The sequence below is a fragment of the Ursus americanus genome, chromosome 23, assembly GCF_024610735.1.
Source record: "Ursus americanus isolate L20-20 chromosome 23, mUrsAme1.1.p, whole genome shotgun sequence".
NCBI classification, from domain to species: domain Eukaryota; kingdom Metazoa; phylum Chordata; class Mammalia; order Carnivora; family Ursidae; genus Ursus; species Ursus americanus.
Genome location: NC_142149.1, coordinates 5,599,377 through 5,618,460, shown reverse-complemented (window position 1 = coordinate 5,618,460; position 19,084 = coordinate 5,599,377). Strand labels below are relative to the sequence as shown.

The 19,084-nt window shown below is 58.7% G+C and overlaps 1 protein-coding gene across 9 annotated transcripts in view; it reads left to right on the top strand.

The window, feature by feature from the left end:
* The window catches only part of ITGB4 (integrin subunit beta 4), a 29,346-nt gene that overhangs the window by 661 nt on the left and 9,601 nt on the right, over window positions 1-19,084 (top strand). For 4 of the 9 annotated variants that reach the window (XM_087854104.1, XM_045814146.2, XM_087854109.1 and 1 more), the window contains exons 2-26: window positions 2,525-2,613; window positions 3,746-3,828; window positions 4,059-4,160; window positions 4,314-4,518; window positions 5,070-5,166; window positions 5,342-5,513; window positions 6,926-7,189; window positions 7,552-7,641; window positions 7,953-8,075; window positions 8,466-8,630; window positions 8,802-8,878; window positions 9,465-9,667; window positions 12,010-12,113; window positions 12,233-12,331; window positions 12,504-12,633; window positions 13,211-13,333; window positions 13,427-13,533; window positions 14,550-14,583; window positions 14,763-14,954; window positions 15,238-15,341; window positions 15,623-15,681; window positions 15,812-15,835; window positions 16,276-16,424; window positions 16,518-16,697; window positions 17,542-17,690. In XM_087854104.1, the coding sequence (XP_087710230.1) occupies window positions 2,535-2,613; window positions 3,746-3,828; window positions 4,059-4,160; window positions 4,314-4,518; window positions 5,070-5,166; window positions 5,342-5,513; window positions 6,926-7,189; window positions 7,552-7,641; window positions 7,953-8,075; window positions 8,466-8,630; window positions 8,802-8,878; window positions 9,465-9,667; window positions 12,010-12,113; window positions 12,233-12,331; window positions 12,504-12,633; window positions 13,211-13,333; window positions 13,427-13,533; window positions 14,550-14,583; window positions 14,763-14,954; window positions 15,238-15,341; window positions 15,623-15,681; window positions 15,812-15,835; window positions 16,276-16,424; window positions 16,518-16,697; window positions 17,542-17,690 (3,114 nt within the window). In that variant the 5' untranslated portion in view covers window positions 2,525-2,534. Of the gene's footprint in view, window positions 1-2,352; window positions 2,614-3,745; window positions 3,829-4,058; window positions 4,161-4,313; window positions 4,519-5,069; window positions 5,167-5,341; window positions 5,514-6,925; window positions 7,190-7,551; window positions 7,642-7,952; window positions 8,076-8,465; window positions 8,631-8,801; window positions 8,879-9,464; window positions 9,668-12,009; window positions 12,114-12,232; window positions 12,332-12,503; window positions 12,634-13,210; window positions 13,334-13,426; window positions 13,534-14,549; window positions 14,584-14,762; window positions 14,955-15,237; window positions 15,342-15,622; window positions 15,682-15,811; window positions 15,836-16,275; window positions 16,425-16,517; window positions 16,698-17,541; window positions 17,691-19,084 lie in introns of all 9 variants that reach the window. The other 5 variants (XM_087854108.1, XM_087854112.1, XM_087854110.1 and 2 more) reach the window with 3 other exon arrangements.

Sequence of the window (19,084 nt, the reverse complement as noted above, 5' to 3'; positions counted from 1 at the left end):
GAGGCTAGGCAGTGGCTGGCAGGCCTGCTGGGCCGGGCCCACTGGGGTTTGCAAAGAAGGTGGGGGGAGCAGCCACCTACAGGCAAAGGCTCTCCATGTTTGGCGAGGCCCGGCCTGCTGTGTGCAGGGCCACAGTCCACCTGGGGCCTGGGGAGTCCCTGACTCCCCTCTTGGCCCAGCACATGCCTGCTGAGGTCTGGGGAGTCCCTGACTCTTCTTTTGGCCAAGTACACGCCTGCCCTCCTCCCAAAGTCGGCTCAGGACACCCTTCCTCCAGGAAGCTCTCCTGACCTCATTCAGCAGCCCTGGGGGCTATGCCCACCACGGCAAACTCCTCCAGTGCTCGCCCCCTTTTCCCACTCAGCCCCTGGTGGCCCTCTGGCTGTGGCGCAGGGACTTCTGAGAACAGGGCTGGGCTCCTTCCCACCCCAGCAAGGCCTTGCCACACCCTGAGCCCCAGGATCTGACAGAGCTGGAAGTGAAGGCTGAGGGTCTGTCTCCATTCTGGGGACTGGGAGAAGACAGAGAGCTAGGGGACAGCGGGGGACAGGAGAGAGAGCTGGGGGACAGCGGGGAAGGGGTGCCTGTCTCCTGGGCCCTGATTTCCTCCGGTGATAGAGCAGTGATAGAGCTGAGGAGGGTTCAGGGGATGGGAAAGCTGGAGGGGGGCTGCGGTGGGCAGGGGTAGATGTGCTGGGCAGGGGTCCTGTGGGATGGGAGGGAGCCTGGTGCTGGGAGAGAGTGTATGTCCTGAGTACCTGGCCCAGCCTGTGGCCACAACCTCCAGTAAGCCCATAGTCTTAACTTTTCTGTGACATCTTACTGTTTTTAATGTTGACAGTTACTTTTAAAACTTTTTAAACACAGTTGAGTCAAACAAAAACACTCTTGAATGCATAACTAGCCCCCTCACTGCCATCTTAAGGCCTCTGAGGGTAACAAAGAGGTTAAATGGGGTTGGGTCTGGACTGCCCTGGTCAGGTCCAGGCCCCCCTCCCACTGCTGGCTGTGGGATGGGGAAGCCCTGCAGCCTTGTGCCCCATCTCTATCTCCTTATCTGGGAAATGGGGGTAAGGCAGTCATCCCCCACCGGGTTCCTATAGATGAAATAGTCATCCTGTAGGCGAAGTGCTGGGCGCCTGCCCGCTCTGTGCCTAGCCCGTGGGCACGGGAGGGTGAGTAAGAGCCGGATCCGGCCCTCCAGTGCCCGTACCTGCGTGTGTAATGGTGCCCCGGGGAGGTCTAAGTCTGCGGCCTGTATTGTGTAGCGTGTGGGTGTGGTGCCTACACCCCAAGGCTGCAGGAAAGTCATTTCCCCCAGAAAGGCCACCCCCCTTGGCTGGTTTAGGGCTTCCTTACCCCAGGCCCCTCTGAGATGGCAGCTCCTCCCCAGCCTCTGGATGTGTTGGGGCTGCTGCTGGCCTCCTGGGAGCCACAGGCCTGGGAGGGAGGGAAGCAATGCCTTCCTGCCCCCCTCCATAGGCTTCCCCAACCCTTAGAGGGAAACTTAATGGGGGGGGGGAGGGCCTTAGCTCTGCACACCCTGGGCTGCTGCTGCCCCCCGCTCCTGCCACCCAGGCCAGGGATTGAGAAGCGGTCCCAGGAGAAAGGGCCGGTTTGCATGCGGGGGTACTGGTCCCGGAAAAAGAAGCTGGGGCCCTGACGTCTGCCCTCAGCTCTGCAGGCCTGGTAGCTCTGCCCAGCTCCTTCTCTTCCCAAGGCAGCAGGCCACCCGTCTTTTAAAAGGCCTCTGGGGTGCCAGTGGCTGCCCCGAAGGTCACTGATGAGCGGAGATGGGGTAGTAGTGAGCCGAAGACAGGCCGTCTTCCTGGGGAGGCTGGTACAGTGTGTGTGTGTGTGTGTGTGTGTGTGTGTGTGTGTGTGTGTAAGAGAGAGAGAGAGAGAGAGGGCAGGAGAGGCTTGTAATATAGCTCCAGGCTAACTTCTGAAAGGATGATCTGCTCAGGGACCCCGAAAACTCAACTCTGGAGCAGGCAGGGTAGGGCAGGGCTGGGCCAGGCAGTCACTTCAGAGCCTAGCTGGGTGCAACCAGCCCCTCCTCCCCTCTGCAAGCCCCAGATCTTGGGAGGGCCCCCTCTCCCCCTCTCCCCCTGGCCACACCGCCTTCATCAAAGGGCAATTAGGCCAGACAGAGAGGGGATGGGAGGGTAGAGCCAGGCCCTTGAGGGGTGGCCCCCTGTTGGGTGAGACCTGACCCAGGCCCACTGGGACCTGAAAGGCAAAGGCAGAGTAAAGCTGGCCCCGCCCTCCACGAGATCAGCACAGGAGACCCTGCATGAGCAAGAGCTCAGGGCCCACAGCCCATAGCCATGCGAGGGTGGGGCCTCCCAGGGCAGGGCCCAGGCCTGCAGGGCCGCCAGTCACTCCAGAGACGGCAAGAGGAGCCTTGGAACACCGCTGAAGCTGTCTGAGCCTCAGTTTCCACCGCTGGGCAGCGCTGGAGCTCTGACCGGCTGGGACCCGGGCTGCGGGATGTCTTACGTCAGTGACTGCTGTTAACCAGGAGGAAGAGGATGGCAGGACCGTGTCCCAGCCCGTGGACCAGGCTGCTGCTGGCAGTCCTGCTGAGCGTCAGCTTCCCCGGGGAGATGGGTGAGTCCGGCATGCCTCTGCAGCACCCTTCTGGGCAGGGCCACCCCTGTCAAGGCACTGCCCTCACACGGAGGCCGTCCACAGGGTGTCTTACCCCGACGCTCACTTGGCCAGTCAACAAACAACCACGGCCCGCTTCGAGGCACGTGGCCCAGAACACCGAGGAAGACTTGTTCTAGAGGCAAGAGAAGCTGCCCACTCAGTGAACTGAGGCACTTCTAGGGTGTTCTTTATGGGAACTTGGAGGAGAGACCGATGAAATTTTGCCTTCAGGGAAGGCTGTGTTGGTAGCCTGGAATAGACCATGGCAGAAACATGGGCAATGCTGCAAGGCAGGGCTTCCCCACCCCAGTAACACTGACTGCCCGGAGCCCAGGAGACCACCCACTGTGTGCACTGAGTGTACACAGTAGGTCCTCACTGTGATTTTTTTTTATTATACATTTTCTTTCTTTTCTAAAAAAAGATATTTAAAGATTTTAATTATATTTATTTATTTGAGAGAGAGAGAGAGCGTGTGCAGGCTCCATCACAAGCCCGGGTGGAGTAGGGGGGAGGGGCAGAGGGACAAGCAGACTCCCCACTGAGCAGGGAGCCCGAAGCCAGGTCAATCCCGGGACTCCAGGATCATGACCTGAGCCGAAGGCAGACACTTAGCCGACTGAGCCACCCAGGCGCCCCCCATCACTGTGATTTTAACTGAACAGAACCAAAGACAATCCCGGTAACCCTTGGGAAAACTCTGGAGTTTTCCTTCGTTCATTTACTAACAATTTGCTATGTTCTGGGCTTGGGCTGCGTTCCAGAAAACAGCAATAAACAAGACAGACACAGTCCCCTGTCCCCGGGAGGAGTGGGGGAGGGACGGCCAGGGTGTCCCCACCAGCAGATGGGCCAGCCCCTCTGTGTCAGCCCACACCATCCGGACTTGAGTGGAAAGTTCAGATGTGAGACCCGGCTCTGCCCCAGCTATGCCAGCAGGGCAGACCACCTACCCGCTGGCCTCCATTTCCTCCTCCGTCAAGTGGGAGAGAACCCCTGCCTCTCCCCAGTGAGGATGCACGGAGGGGGGGGAAGGGCTTGGCTCCTGGGGAGGTTCGTCTCACTGGGTCTGCTCGTCTCTGCTCTCCAGCAAACCGCTGCAAGAGGGCCCAGGTGAAGAGCTGCACGGAGTGCATCCGCGTGGACAGGGAGTGCGCCTACTGCACGGACGAGGTGAGCCGCTGTCACCTGCCTGCCTGCCTTCCTGAGCTCTGGCCCGTTCCCCAGCCCGGGTGCCCCACCCCACTGTGCCCCACCCCGGGGCTCTGGCCAGGTCCACACCTACCACACCCTCCGCCCAGCCTCGGGCCGGGCGGGTGTGGAACAGGCAAGGGTCAGGAGAGCCAGGGCTGGGACAGCCAGGGGATGGGCACCGCCCCCCTGACCCCATCTCCTTTGGCCAGATGTTCAAGGAGCGGCGCTGCAACACTCAGGCAGAGCTGCTGGCTGCGGGCTGCCGGTGGGAGAGCATGGTGGTCATGGAGAGCAGCTTCGAGATCACAGAGGTGCCCGGGGTGGGGGTCAAGGGAAGTGGGCGCACCCATGCTGCAGGCCGGCTGTTTACAGGGGTCCTCTGTGTCCGCTGGCTGGGCTGAGAGGCTCCCCATTAGGTCTCCGGAGCGACCCTCCAGCCAGCTGTCCCCCTCCCCTGGACGCAGGACACCCAGATCAACACCAACTTGAGACGCAGCCAGGTGTGGCCCCAGGGCCTACGGGTCCGGCTGCGGCCGGGCGAGGAGCGGCACTTCGAGCTGAAGGTGTTCGAGCCCAGGGAGAGCCCTATGGACCTGTACATCCTCATGGACTTCTCCAACTCCATGTCCGACGATCTGGACAACCTCAAGCAGATGGGGGAGCGACTGGGTATGGCTGGGCCAGCGTAGAGGACGGCGGGCTAGGGAACAGACAGGGTGGCCTCATCCGGCTGGCTGGGCCCCTGCTCAGGAGGCCAGGGCTCAGGATGGCTGCACCCCCGCCCCAAGGAAGGATAGGATATCTGAGCCCCCCAAGAACTCCCTCCCCTCCCATTCTGAGGCGGGGGTCCCAGCCAGACCCCACTAACCACTCAGGACTTCAGAAAAGGCCCAGGCTGGGTGGGCCACAGAGTCCTCCAACCCCGACAAGGAGCACACCCGTGGCCATGAGGCTGAAGTTCTGCCCCGGCTCTGCGGCCAGATGCTCCAGTCCCCTGGCTGCCCCCCTCCAGCTTGCTCCGTGCATGACAGGGCCCCCCGAGTCCCGAGTCCCTCATCTGTGAACAGGGACAGGGATTACTGTGAGCATGAACTGATGTTCACACGCAAGAGATTGACAGGAGGCTATTCCTCCTCCTTCTCGAGCCAGCCCCTGGCCCCCTGGGCTGATGCGGGGGTGTTGGGGCTCAACTGCCCCCTCTTTTTCCTGTGGACACCCAGCCCAGGTCCTGAGTGAGCTCACCGATGACTACACTATTGGATTTGGCAAGTTTGTGGACAAAGTCAGCGTCCCTCAGACAGACATGAGGCCTGAGAAGTGAGTGACCGCATGGGCGGGGGTCCCAGCCACGGGGCCCACCTCGTCTCTACCAGGGCACTTACAAGTGTTCTGGTCGAAGCAGGCCAGTGGGGCACTTTCAGAGAGAGTGGGCACAGGGGCATGGGGGTCTTCTCCCATGACTCTGTTTCTCTCCCCCTCCACCTCTGCCCAGGCTGAAGGAGCCCTGGCCCAACAGCGACCCCCCCTTCTCCTTCAAGAATGTCATCAGCCTGACGGAAAACTTGGAAGAGTTTCGGAATAAACTGCTAGGGGAGTGGATCTCAGGCAACCTGGACGCTCCTGAAGGAGGCTTCGATGCCATCCTGCAGGTGGCCGTGTGCACGGTGAGTGCCAGGGAGAGCCTGGCCCACCCAGACCAGGGCTGTGCTTCTCTGCAAGGGCATGGGCTGCCCACTGGCCTGCTCTGGTGCCAGGCCGCGACCCCATGCCCAAAGACAAGCTCAGACCCTCCAGGGGACCCTCAGTTACAAGCCAGGTTGAGATGTGCTGGGATCCAAGGTCCCCCAGCCTGAGCAGTCAGTCTGCTTTTATACTGGCCAGTGAAGCAGACGTGAGTCCTGGGGTTCTGGAATCTTCCGTGCCCTGAAGCCAGCCTACCACCAGTCTCCCTGCTAATGCCAGTCTTCCAGGACCCACAGTCTCCAACTGCACTGGGCAGCAGAAGAGGGTAGTTTTTACGTGCACAGCAATTTTTCATTTTGAAAATAATATACCCATCGTTTAAACAATTTGGAAAACAACAGAAATTGCCCAAAATTTCACCACAACCAGCCAGCCACTTGATTTCCCACCAGCATACTCTGTTCCCTTTTCCTTACTTTATATAGCTGGAATCGGTGTACTTATAATTCTGAAACTTGCTTTTTTCTTCAATTAACACTATCATGAGCATTTTTGCTTGTAATGCATAGTTTTCCAAATCACCCATATATTTTTCTAACTGCCATGCACAGCTGTATCTATTTTTTTTAAGATTTTATTTATTTATTTGACAGAGAGAGAGACAGCCAGTGAGAGAGGGAGCACAAGCAGGGGGAGAGGGAGAGGAAGAAGCAGGCTCCCAGGGGAGCAGGGAGCCCGATGTGGGGCTCGATCCCAGAACCCTGGGATCACGCCCTGAGCTGAAGGCAGATGCTCAACGACTGCGCCACCCAGGCGCCCCCAGCTCTATCTACTTTAACCAGCCTTTTCTTTTCTTAAAAAATATTTATTTTATTTGGGAGAAAGAGAGCACAAGCAGGGGGAGCTGCAGAGGGAGAGGGAGAAGTAGGCTCCCCGCTGAGCAGGGAGCCCGATGGGGGCTCGATCCCAGGACCCCGGGGCTATGACCCGAGCCAAATGCAGATGTTCAACCGACTAAGCCACCCAGGCGCCCCTCACTGGGCTTTTCATTCAACATCGCATGTGTACATTTTCCCGTGCAGTTAAAATATTCCCGCAGAGTAATCACGAAGCCTGGGGGCCAGTCGGATGAAGCCGGCTCGGGTCTTGCATGGTGACCACTGTGTGCGCAGACCCGCCTACATCCTTCCCCCATCCTCATTGCCGCTTTTTGCTGCCCGCTGCCACGGCTCACGTGCTGTCACGTGCATCATCCGTGATGGGCACGTGCGGTGAATCCTGTGGCTTAGCTGAGCTCGTGTTGGGACCTGCTTTCCCAGTCATACACGACACTGTGACGCGTGTCCTCGGTAGGCGGCCTGCTCGATGGGCCTCCCCTCCTTGTCCTTCCCAGAGGAACATTGGCTGGCGCCCCGACAGCACCCACCTGCTGGTGTTCTCCACCGAGTCCGCTTTCCACTACGAGGCGGACGGTGCCAACGTGCTGGCCGGCATCATGAGCCGCAATGACGAGGCATGCCACCTGGACTCCTCGGGCACCTACACCAAGTACAAGATGCAGGACTATCCGTCCGTGCCCACCCTGGTGCGCCTGCTTGGCAAACACAACATCATCCCCATCTTCGCCGTCACCAACTACTCCTACAGCTACTATGAGGTGCGGGGCTTCGACCTCCCTGGGCAAGAGCTTGGCGGCGGGAGGGGGGGGGGAGCGCACCCACAGGACTTCTCAGACATCCTCCCTCCCTCCCCCCTTCCCTCCCTCCCTTCTGCCTCCTCCTCTCCCTTCTTTCCTTCCCAAAGCGTTTGGCTCCCCCAAGGGTGGACCCTGATGGGAAGGGGAGCTCGTACCCATCCCCCAACCCCACTCCCAAGAAGGTAGGGGTGAGGAGGGCAGGCTCCAGAATTCACCAGGCCTTGGCTTCCCCATCAGCAAAGGGAGGATAACCCCAAATCTATTGTCCAGATTCAATGAGGTGATACTGGTCGAAGGCTTAGCCCCTGCGCTCTCTCCCGCAGAAGCTGCACACCTACTTCCCCGTCTCCTCGCTGGGGGTGCTGCAAGAGGACTCCTCCAACATTGTCGAGTTGCTGCAGGAAGCCTTCAACGTGAGGGCCAGCGCGGGCCCCCGTCTGAGTCCTTCTGGGGCAGGGCTGGAGAGGGGGCAGAATGGGCAAAGGATGGCCCAAGTAGAGGTTGAGAAATAGGATAGGCCAGTGAGGAAGGGCCTCCTCTGTTCCCTGGGGACCCTGAGATACCTACCTTAGCCTGGCCCCAAGTTCCTGAGGGCTCTGCCACCTTGACCCCCCACTCCACCTCAGTCCTCCATGCAGAGTCGGGTGGAGCTCAGCCAGGCCAGGCGAGAGTGGGTGAGCCCGGGCTTCCCCTCCCAGACCATTGATTGCGTGCCCTCCTTCAGCGCATTCGTTCCAACCTGGACATCCGGGCCCTGGAAAGCCCCCGAGGCCTGCGGACAGAGGTCACCTCCGAAGAGTTCCAAAAGACGAATACTGGGTCCTTTCACATCCAGCGGGGGGAAGTGGTACGTCTCTGTGGGGTTTTGGGAAGGGGAGGATGGGCACTGCAAAGGGGGTCTGCCTGAGCAGGGGTCAAGAGTGTGGGCTTTATGGGCTCCTGGCTAACTCTTGATCTTGGGGTCATGAGTTTGAGCCTCACACTGGGCATAGAAATTACTTAATAAAAAATTTTTTAAAATAATAATAATAAAAAAGAGCGTGGCCTTCGGAGTCAGAAGGCCTGGGTCGAAGCCCCATGGGTAGCCACTCGCATGACTCTGGCACCTTCCTCAGCTTGTCCTTATCTGCGGAGTGGCGCTTAATCAGCACAGAGCCCGGAGAGTTGCTCGGAGGAGCGCATGGGCCAAAGGTGCCGCTTATCAATGTCCGTTTGGCTGACGGTGGGGTCCTCGCAGGGCACGTACCAGGTGCACCTGCGGGCTGTGGAGGCTGTGGATGGGACTCACGTGTGCCAGCTGGGAGAGGAGGACCAGAAGGGCAACATCCACCTGAAGCCCTCCTTCTCAGACGGCCTCTGGATGGACGCAGGCATCATCTGCGACGTGTGTCCGTGCGAGCTGGTACGATGCGGCCCCGCCAGGCGGGGGGGAAGGGCTGCCCAACGGCCACGGGGCCCCGTGGAATGAAGCCGAGCCTCCGGGGGCCATGTCTGCCTTGCGGGGTGCCCTGAGAGGCAGAGGCAGCAGAAGTGTCCAGGGCCCTGTTACACCCCGCCGTTGATCTTGTTCCAGCAAAAAGAGGAGCTTTCCGCCCGCTGCAACTACCACGGAGACTTCGTGTGTGGACACTGCGTGTGCAGTGAGGGCTGGTGAGTGTGTGGAGCCGAGCTGGCGGCCGGGATGCCCTGGTCGCTGTAAGGCTTTGATGTGGGGTGCACCACGGTATGCCCGCCTGAGGGCGGGGGGGGCGGGTCCCAGAAAGGCTTGGGAAGGGGCATGCCCCGTTGTGGGGTGGATCCAGCTCAAAGCACGTCGAAATACACAGACATCAAGAATATCTCTGAGAAAACGTGCAAGAATCAGAACAGCGGTGGCCAGCAGGGTGTGGGGACTGGCTGTGGGGACGCGAGAGGGACACTTACTCTTCACTCCATCCCTTTGTGTTCAGTATTCTGAGCCATGCGCACGTGTGGCCGAATCAGAAATGAGCTCATCGTGAGGGTAGTGAGGACTTTTAAAGCTTCAAGATGCTGAACAAGTCCGTGGTGACTTGAGGAAGGGACGCTGGGAGGGTCTTGGGACTGACGCTTGAGTCTCAGCTCAGGCACTGCTGCCTGTGTGACTGGCACCCTCTGAGGCGCTCTCAGAGCCTCAGCTTCCTCATCTGTACAATGGGATGGTCAAAGCCCCAGCCTTGCTCCCAGGCTGTGGGGAAGTGACGGGCTCCTTCCCCAGGAGCGGCAAGACCTGTAGCTGCTCCACGGGCTCACTGAGTGACATAAAGCCCTGCCTGCGGGAGGACGAGGACAAGCCATGCTCCGGGCGTGGCGAGTGCCAGTGCGGCCACTGCGTGTGCTATGGAGAAGGCCGCTACGAGGGTCCATTCTGCGAGTATGACAACTTCCAGTGTCCCCGTGCCTCCGGGGTCCTCTGTAATGGTGAGCTCAGCAGCCCCGGCGGCCAGTGCTGGGGGGCTCGGGACACCAAGGGCGACCTGGGTATCCTGACCCCGGGGGGAGGGCCAGGCCAGGAGTCAGAATCCCCAAGTTCGGACCTAGCCCTCCTCCGGGCTCCCCAAGTGCCTCCCCCAAGTCCACCCCAACTTGGACCTCCCCCCCTACAGACTTGATGCCCTAGGCCCCTGCCCATGCTTCAGACCACACCCCCTGAGGTCCTGTAGTCTCCGCCCACCCTCACTGTCCACTCTCCCGTCTCATGAGGGTGGGTCCCTTCCAGCTGAATCCTCAGTGGTTGCTGGTATGGGGCACGACGGTCTTTCCTCTCTCAGAAGATGGCACATTTGCAGCAGGCAGGGCCTGGAGTTACGCGTCCACCACAGCCCCACGGGCTTAATGCTCTGTGGCCAGGGCTCCCAAGCAGGGCAGGGGTCACAGAACCCACCCAGGAGCCACAGGAAGAATTGAGGGGTTGAATGGAGGAGAATCACTGAAAATCCAGTCATCGAATACTGATTTTAGCCCCAACTGTCTACTTATCACTGGAGGTCAAGCCCCTACTTTCCTACCTCTCCTCTCTTCTTGCTTTTGTCTGTCTGTCTCCTCTTCTATCCTCCATGCCAGAGCATGCTCAGAGAAATGAAAGGAGAGCCCAGTACACCTGGAGGAAGGCAGGCACTGGGCACAGGCAGAGCTGTGAGAGAGGAGGGGAGGTGGAGGCTGCGGGAGAAGGAGGCAGGACCAGAATGCAGGCGTTTGGGTTCCAGTTGTAGTCTAGTCCGAACTTTTTCTTAAAGGGGCAGAAAGTAGGGGCGCCTGGGTGGCACAGCGGTTAATCGTCTGCCTTCGGCTCAGGGCGCGATCCCGGCGTTATGCCATCGAGCCCCGCATCAGGCTCCTCCGCTAGGAGCCTGCTTCTTCTCTCCCACTCCCCCTGCTTGTGTTCCCTCTCTCACTGGCTGTCTCTATCTCTGTTGAATAAATAAATAAAATCTTAAAAAGGGGGGGCAGAAAGTAAATATTTTTGGCTCTCTGAGTCGTGGTCTCTGTCACAACTACTCAGCTCTGCCACTGTAGCAGAAAGCAGCGATAGACGCTACGTACACAAGTACATGAGGCTGTATTCCAATAAAACTTTAGCAAAAATAGGTAGTGAGTTGGACTTGGCTTGCAGGCTGCAGTGAATCAACCCTTATTCTGATCTAAGGATAGTAGACTCGATCCTTTGGCAAACGGAGTCATTGGAGGTTTTGATTTTAGTTTCGAGCTATTCGAATGTTAACCTTGCATCTAGCCACTTTGGTAAAATCACTTATGAAATCTCACAATATATCTGCAGATTTTATTTGATATTTTGTGACATATTCCTAATATATTTTTTTAAGATTTTATTTTTATTTTTTTAAATATTTTATTTATTTATTTATTCGACAGGGATAGAGACAGCCAGCGAGAGAGGGAACACAAGCAGGGGGAGTGGGAGAGGAAGAAGCAGGCTCCCAGCAGAGGAGCCTGATGTGGGGCTCGATCCCATAACGCCAGGATCACGCCCTGAGCCGAAGGCAGACGCTTAACCGCTGTGCCACCCAGGCGCCCCTAAGATTGTATTTTTAAGTCATCTTTATACCCGACACGGGGCTAGAACTTACAACCCTGAGATCAAGAGTCACACGCTCCACTGACTGACCCAGCCAGGACCCCCATGTTCCTAATATTTAAAATAACGGAAGTTTTTTGTTTTGGTTTGGGTTTTTTTGTTTTTTGGGGTTTTTTTTTTGTTTTTTTTTAAAGATTTTATTTATTTATTTGACAGAGAGACAGCCACCAAAAGAGGGAACACAAGCAGGGGGAGTGGGAGAGGAAGAAGCAGGCTCCCAGTGGAGGAACCTGATGTGGGGCTCAATCCCAGGACCCTGGGATCATGCCCTGAGCTGAAGGCAGACACTTAATGACTGAGCCACCCAGCGCCCCTAAAATAACAGAAGTTTTATTTCTTGCTTTATAATACTTACACGTTTTATTTCTTTTTCTTACCTTATTGCATTGGCCAGAACTCATTAGAGGTTCTTAAACCAGAAAGACACGTGATTGGATTTGTGTTCTGGGATAATGACTCTGGCTGCAGAGTGGAAAGTAGAAGGCAGAGTGGAATCAGAGAGATGGAAGGAAGGAGAGTCCAAGAAAGTGAGGAAGAGATGGATCTGCCCTTGGCTGGAGAAATCCCAGCTCGGGCTGAGCAACCACAGGCCCTGCCTGGCAGATGGGCAGCCTGGACTGCAGAAGTGAATGTGGCTCTCCTCTCCTATCCCTCCCCCTCTCTGCAGACCGGGGACGCTGTTCCATGGGCCAGTGCGTGTGTGAGCCTGGCTGGACAGGCTTGAGCTGCGACTGTCCTCTCAGCAATGCCACTTGCATCGACAGCAGTGGGGTAGGCCAGGCACGAGGAGGGCGGTGCAGGGTGGCAGAACGGACCCCAGCCAGAACCACCCACCCTCTCAGGCAGGGATGGGGGTACCAGTGCCTCACTGGGGCCTCCTCTTGCTCTAGGGCATCTGTAATGGGCGTGGCTACTGCGAGTGCGGCCGCTGCCACTGCAACCAGCAGTCGCTCTACACGGACACCATCTGTGAGATCAACTACTCAGCGGTGAGGCCAAGATCACTGGGGTGTGGATGTGGGAACCTTAGGCACAGGGCAGGGTGGACAGGAGGCGCTGAGCCCGGTGACATAGGAGCTGGCCAGGGGTGTGAGGGAGGTTAGGGGAGCGGGCCTGGTGGCCACCCAGCACACTCACCGTCTCCCCTCCTCTCCCACCCAGATCCGCCTGGGCCTGTGTGAGGACCTGCGCTCCTGTGTGCAGTGCCAAGCCTGGGGCACCGGTGAGAAGAAGGGCCGCACGTGCGAGGAGTGCAGCTTCAAGGTCAAGATGGTGGACGAGCTTAAGAAAGGTGTGAAGCAGTGATGAGGACGGGGCTGCTAAGAACCCAGGCAGAGGGCATCTGTTGGGTAGGGGGTGTCACTCATCTGGGCAGAGGGCTCACAATCCAGCTTGAGGTCATGCAGACGAGAGAGAGGGAAGGGATTCCAGACCGGGGAGAGGTCACAGAACGCAGACAGGACCCACAGACCCGGGCAGGAACACAGCTGAGTAGGGACCAAAGAGTCTGGGGAGGGGGAACCTGGGTTGGGCAGGGGGCAGATAACCGGGCAGGGATACGAACACAGTAGCGGCACATAATTGGGCCATGGGGGCACACAGCCTCCTCGCCTCTAGGTCAGATAAATGTTCGAGAAGCCAAGTTCCTGAGTGACACCCAAAATGGGAAGGAGGGGGGCACAGATTTGCAGCCTTTGATGCTCCTGGGCGGGGACAGGGCAGCGCCCCACCTCAGCCTGGCCCTGTGCCCGGGGACCTGCGTTCTCCCCCAGGGAGGTGCGTCCTGCCCTGCAGTGGGCACGGTGGGCCCCAGAGTAGGGAGCACCTGCCCGGGCCTGGGGGACCCTGCTGACCATCTGTGGGCGCAGCAGAGGACGTGGTGGAGCACTGCTCCTTCCGGGATGAAGAGGATGACTGCACGTACAGCTACACGGTGGAGGGCGACGGCGCCCCCGGGCCCAACAGCACTGTCCTGGTGCACAGGAAGAAGGGTGAGCTGGCGGACAGGGCCGGCGGGCGGGCTGGCAGCCCCCGCGGGGAGTGGGCATCGCCTCCCTCCTTTTCTTCCTCCCCTTCCTCCGCAGACTGCCCACCCAGGTCCTTCTGGTGGCTCATCCCTCTGCTCATCTTCCTCCTGCTGCTCCTGGCCCTGCTGCTGCTGCTCTGCTGGAAGTACTGTGCCTGCTGCAAGGTGGGGGCTCCCTCGGGCCCCGCCCCCCCCGCCAGGGACCCCCATCGCCGCCAGGGGCCCCACCCCCTGCCAGGGTTCCCACTTACCCCAGGGTCCCCATCCCCCATCAGGGGCCCCATCACCCCTAGGGACCCCTTCCCCCACCAGGTCCCCATCCCCCACCAGGTTCCCAGCCCCCCGCCAGGGTCCCCATCCCCCACTACAGACCCCTACCCCCACCAGGTTCCCACTTCCCACCAGTGTCCCCACTTACCCCAGAGTCCCCACCACCCTAGGGCCCCACCCCTACCAAGGTCCTCATAGGTGGCAGAGGCCAGGTGAACCCACGTCTTCTACCCAGCTCTAATGGCCTCCCCGCCCCAGCTCTTAACCTCTCCCAACCATAAGTGACCTGAGACTACTTGTCCTCAGGTCAGGCACATGCAAAGGGCCATGGGAGCCAACAGGGAAGAAAGGGCCTGGCCCACCAGGGGCTGATAGTTTCACTGGGGAGAAGAGATAAGAGGGAAGAAAGCATGAAGGATGGCCCAGCACGGAACACTGAATTGTAGGAACAGAGGAGACACCGTGTAGTAGCCCCGGTATTGTGGGATATTAGTGTGTGTTACAGAGAAAAAGACGTCGATGATCAAATACATTTGAGAAAGAGGCTTCTTCTCTGCGGGACTTCTCAGAGCCTTTGATCTAGTTGTATTCATCGTCAGACTCTAAGAGGGGCGTGGAGAATGAATTCAGTGCTTCTCAAATGGGTTCGATCATAGATCCTTTACTTTACAGATCATCTGGCAGGACCAGGATCCCATGGCACAGACTTTGGGAATCCTCTGCCCCCATCACCCTCTGTATTCACCCTGTGTGCTCCACACCGAGGTCCCTTCACCTTCCTTGATATCCTGGTGTTGGGGAAGCCACTTTGCCCCTCTGGACCACTGGCATGGAGAGGGGGGTAGCTGGAGGGGCTTCCGTGGGCGGAGGCAGCTGTCCTAGCTGTCATCCCCACCCCCCTTGTCTCCTAGGCTTGCCTGGCTCTTCTCCCTTGCTGCAACCGAGGTATTGGCCCGGCATCTGCGGGGGCAGTGAGGGCTCTGACCACCCGTTCTCCCAGATAGGGTGGAAGGGAAGTAGGGGCTGAGTCTGGAACAGAGGCAGGAGGCCTGGGGGTCCCACCTGGAGGGGGTGTGGTGGGGAGGGTCTAGGGGAGGCCCCATGTGGAGGACCGTGTCACGCAGGTCACATGGTGGGCTTCAAGGAAGACCACTACATGCTACGGGAGAACCTGATGGCCTCGGACCACCTGGACACACCCATGCTGCGCAGCGGGAACCTCAAGGGACGGGACATGGTCCGGTGGAAGATCACCAACAACGTGCAGCGGCCTGGCTTTGCCACCCACACCTCCAGCACCAACCCCACGGAGCTGGGTGAGGGCGGGGCTTGGCCTGGTGGCTCTTGGCAGTGTCCCTGGGGCTGGGGGCACGTTCACCACTGTTCGGGCCTTCGAGTCACAGCATTCCTGTTTTCTCTGGGCTTGGGTGCAAGCACGGGCTTGGCCACCTTCTACCCTTCCTGATGGTGCTCCAGGCCTCAGGGTCTCGGCCAGCCAGTTGCCCCCACCCCCCACCAGCCTAGCATGGCTGCTGGAGGGGGCTTCCAGGGCGCCTGCTGTGTGGGGAGCTGATGACCCCCACCCCTGCCTGTCCCTAGTGCCCTACGGGCTGTCCCTGCGCCTCGCCCGCCTATGCACCGAGAACCTGCTGAAGCCTGACACGCGAGAGTGTAACCAGCTGCGCCAGGAGGTGGAGGAGAACGTAAGGGCCAAAGAAGCTGATCTCTGGGCATGGGTGTGATCCCGGCGGAGGGCGAGCAAGGGGAGAGCTGCTGTGGAACCCGGATTTTTCCAAGTAGGGAAGAGGGGCTTCCTTGGACATGTGCCAGGCCAGGGGTCATCCTGTGAAAGTTTCCGGAAGGGGACAAGGCAATGTGCAGGCCCCTGTGCATGTCCCCAGCCAACCATGTCCATTGGGCCCGGATGGCTCTGGGTAGAGAGCTTACCCAGGGCACCAGCCTCACGCCTTCCCTTGCCTGGCAGCTGAATGAGGTGTACAGACAGATCACAGATGCACACAAGCTCCAGCAGACGAAGTTCCGGTGGGTCCTGGGTGCCCGGGGCTGGTGGGGGGAGCTGCCCATACTGCCCAGTCTAGGGGACACCCCCCAAGCAGGGCGTGCCTCTACCCCAGACACTGTGTGGCTCACAGTCCCCTCTCGGTCCCCACAGGCAGCAGCCCAACGCCGGGAAAAAGTGAGTTGAAGGCACACGGGTGGCGCAGCCCCAGGTCAAGTATCTTGCCCCAGATGACCTAGTTACTGAGAAATGGAGGCAGGATTTGAACCCAACCTGTCTGACTCCAGCGCCCATACCCGTAGCATCTTTTCTGTCCTGCATCTACTCCTGGGATCTCACCTGAAGGGGTGTGGCTGGGAGGGCCAAAGGGGGCCCCATGTCATAGATGAGGACCCTGAGGCTCAAGGAGGCACAGTGGCTTGACTGAGGCTCAGGGTGAGGTGGCAAGGCCGGCAGGGGCCTCCAGGGCTGGCCAGTTCTGAAGACCCTGCACTTTTGCTGCTGGGCATCTTGTCCCCTGCTGGGAAGAGGACAGGCAGGAGGGTGGGAGATGGGGGCCAAGTGCCAGCATCGTGGCCAGCCTGACACATCCCCACCTGACCCCCGCCCCCACGCAGGCAGGACCACACCATCGTGGACACGGTGCTGTTGGCGCCCCGCTCAGCCAAGCAGGCCTTGCTGAAGCTGACAGAGAAGCATGTGGAACAGGGCTCCTTCCACGAGCTCAAGGTGGCCCCAGGCTACTACACCCTCACTGCAGACCAGGGTAGGCGGCCAGGCTCCCCGCACCACTCCCAGTGCCTCCCAACCCAGTGTGGCCCCCTGACCCCTACCTGACTGGCCCCCAACGCCCACCCAGATGCCCGGGGCATGGTGGAGTTCCAGGAGGGCGTGGAGCTAGTAGACGTGCGGGTACCCCTCTTCATCCGGCCCGAGGACGACGACGAGAAGCAGCTGCTGGTGGAAGCCATCGACGTACCCATGGGCACCGCCACCCTCGGCCGCCGCCTGGTGAACATCACCATCATCAAGGAGCAAGGTAGGTCGGGGCGGAGGGAGCCAAGAGGGGGCAGAGAGGGGGCTCTGGGAACCCTTGTTCCTCCTGATATCTGAGTGGAAATGGGGCCTGGCCATATGGCCGAGGCAAGTCACTTAACCCCTGTGAGCCTTGGTTTCTCCATCTGTAAAATGGGCATCTGGCTCTCAAGAGAGGGATGTGGCTGTATGTCGGTGCACGGTGCCTGGTAGCGAGCACCCACGTGGGAGCTTCTGTTACACCCCTCGCGGGTCTGGGTCCTCCTGAAGTTGCTCCCAATGCCCCCTTGTTCTGTCCTCCCTTCTGGCCTTTGACCATCAGAGGTTGAATGGACCTCCCTAGGATGCCAGGACAGGAGAGCGGGAAGGGCAGTGGGAGTTCATTTTACCCAGGCCTACCCAGAGGGGAAGCACTGTACCACTGACACCTTCGTTGCCTTCCCTACCTGCTCCCCCGGGACCCCAGGTTGTTGATGACCGTCCTTCCTGAATCCAGAGGGGCTGCTCTGGCCCCCTGAGCCCTCCTGCCCACCTGTTCCAGCAAACACAGGACTTTGTCCTGCTCTGCCCCGGCCCTCAGTCTCGGGGCCTCATCTCTGGCTGTGCCCCTGCCTGGCCTCCTTTCTCTGCCCTGACACGTCCGGGATATCAGCGGGACTGTTTCAGCCCCCTCAATCTTTTCTGGAAGAATTTTCCATTCCCTTTCTCCCCTGATCTCCCCAGAGGGTGGTGGAGCGAGGAATGACAGACAGACTCCTGGAGTCGAGGCGGGGCTGGGTCAGAGGGAGGGTGGGTGTTGAGAAGGGGCCGAGGCCAGGACGCCCTGACTGGCCCCTGGGTCCTTGCAGCCAGCGGGATAGTGTCTTTTGAGAAGCCCGAGTACATGGTCAGCGGTGGGGAGCAAGTGGCCCGCATCCCTGTCGTCCGGCGCATCCTGGACAATGGCAAGTCCCAGGTCTCCTACCGCACACAGGATAACACTGCCCAGGGCAACCGGGTAAGGCTCCGCCATGGGGTCAAAGGCATTTCCCAGGGGCCCAGCGAGAGCAGGACATGGCAGCTGCCGGAGTCCCTGGCTGCTGGTTGTGCCCCGGCTAATCTCCCAAGAACACGTCTATCTGCGCCTGCCACTCGGCAGCAGGGGTGTCTCGCTCACCAAAAGTGCCAGTGGTGCCCGAGCTGAGGCCCCATCGCTGCCAGAGACACGTCCAGGTCATTCATGCCTCCCTTCCAACAAGCCAGTATCTATCCGGCAGCCAAACCCTTCCTAGTGAAGGGGACTCTCCATCTGCCCCAGTCTTGGGCTTTGGGCTGCTGCTGCTTTTTAAAAAGATTTTATTTATTTATTTATTTATTTATTTATTTATTTATTTATTTATGAGAGAGAAAGAGAGAGAACGAGCAGTGGGGACGGGCAGAGGGAGAGGGACAAGCCGACTCCATACTGAGCATGGAGCCGGATGCGGGGCTGGATCCCAGGACCCTGAGATCATGACCTGAGCCGAAATCAAGAGTCAGATGCTTAACCGACGGAGCCACCCAGGTGTCCCTGGGGCTTTGGGCTTCTTGAGGTGGGATCAGACGCCCCATGGCCCTGGAGAGACTCCCCAAGGGCTGTCACGGTTTGCCTGGCAGGCCCTCCAGGGGCCAAGCCGCGGGAGCAGCGTTTGTAGGCAGGGAGTGCCGAGCACGTGGGCCCACATCCCCGGCATCGCTGGGCCCCCGTCTCTGGGAAGAACCAAACCCAGGTGTTGCCTGTGCTTGGCTTGGCTTACAGGTTTGTTTGTTTTTCTGAATTTATTATCAACATTTACGAACTAAAAATATTCAAATCAGCAATTCACTCAGAGGGTAATAGAATGTAGTCTCACTGGGCCCACAGGCCTGTTAGGCAAATGCAGGGGAGCGTGCGCTCAGCGGGCTCCCCCAGGCTGGCCACACGCTCTTCACTTCCTTTTATTCGATGGAACAGTTCTCATTACTGCTCCAGTGCTCCCAGTAAGAGTTCCAAAAGAGAATTTGTAGGTCCATAAATTTCACTGAATACACCATATTACTTAAGAGATTCTGGTGATCCTGTGTGCTTTTATAAGGATATTTTGGTATGTACGTGTTTTTAAAAACATTATTTCCCAACTTTTTATTTTGACAAACTTCAAACCTACAGAGAAATGAAAAGACTAATAAAATTAGCACCCATTTACCCTTTACATAGAGTCGCCAATATATATTTGTTTTCTCTCTCTCCTTCTCTGCAGAGATAGGGATAGATGCACGTACCTAGAGACACATACACGTGTGGATGTGTATATCTTATCTGTAACTGTAGAGAGACACGGAGAGAGAACTGTGTTCCTTTTTGTTTCGTTTGTCCAACTATTCAAAGTAAGG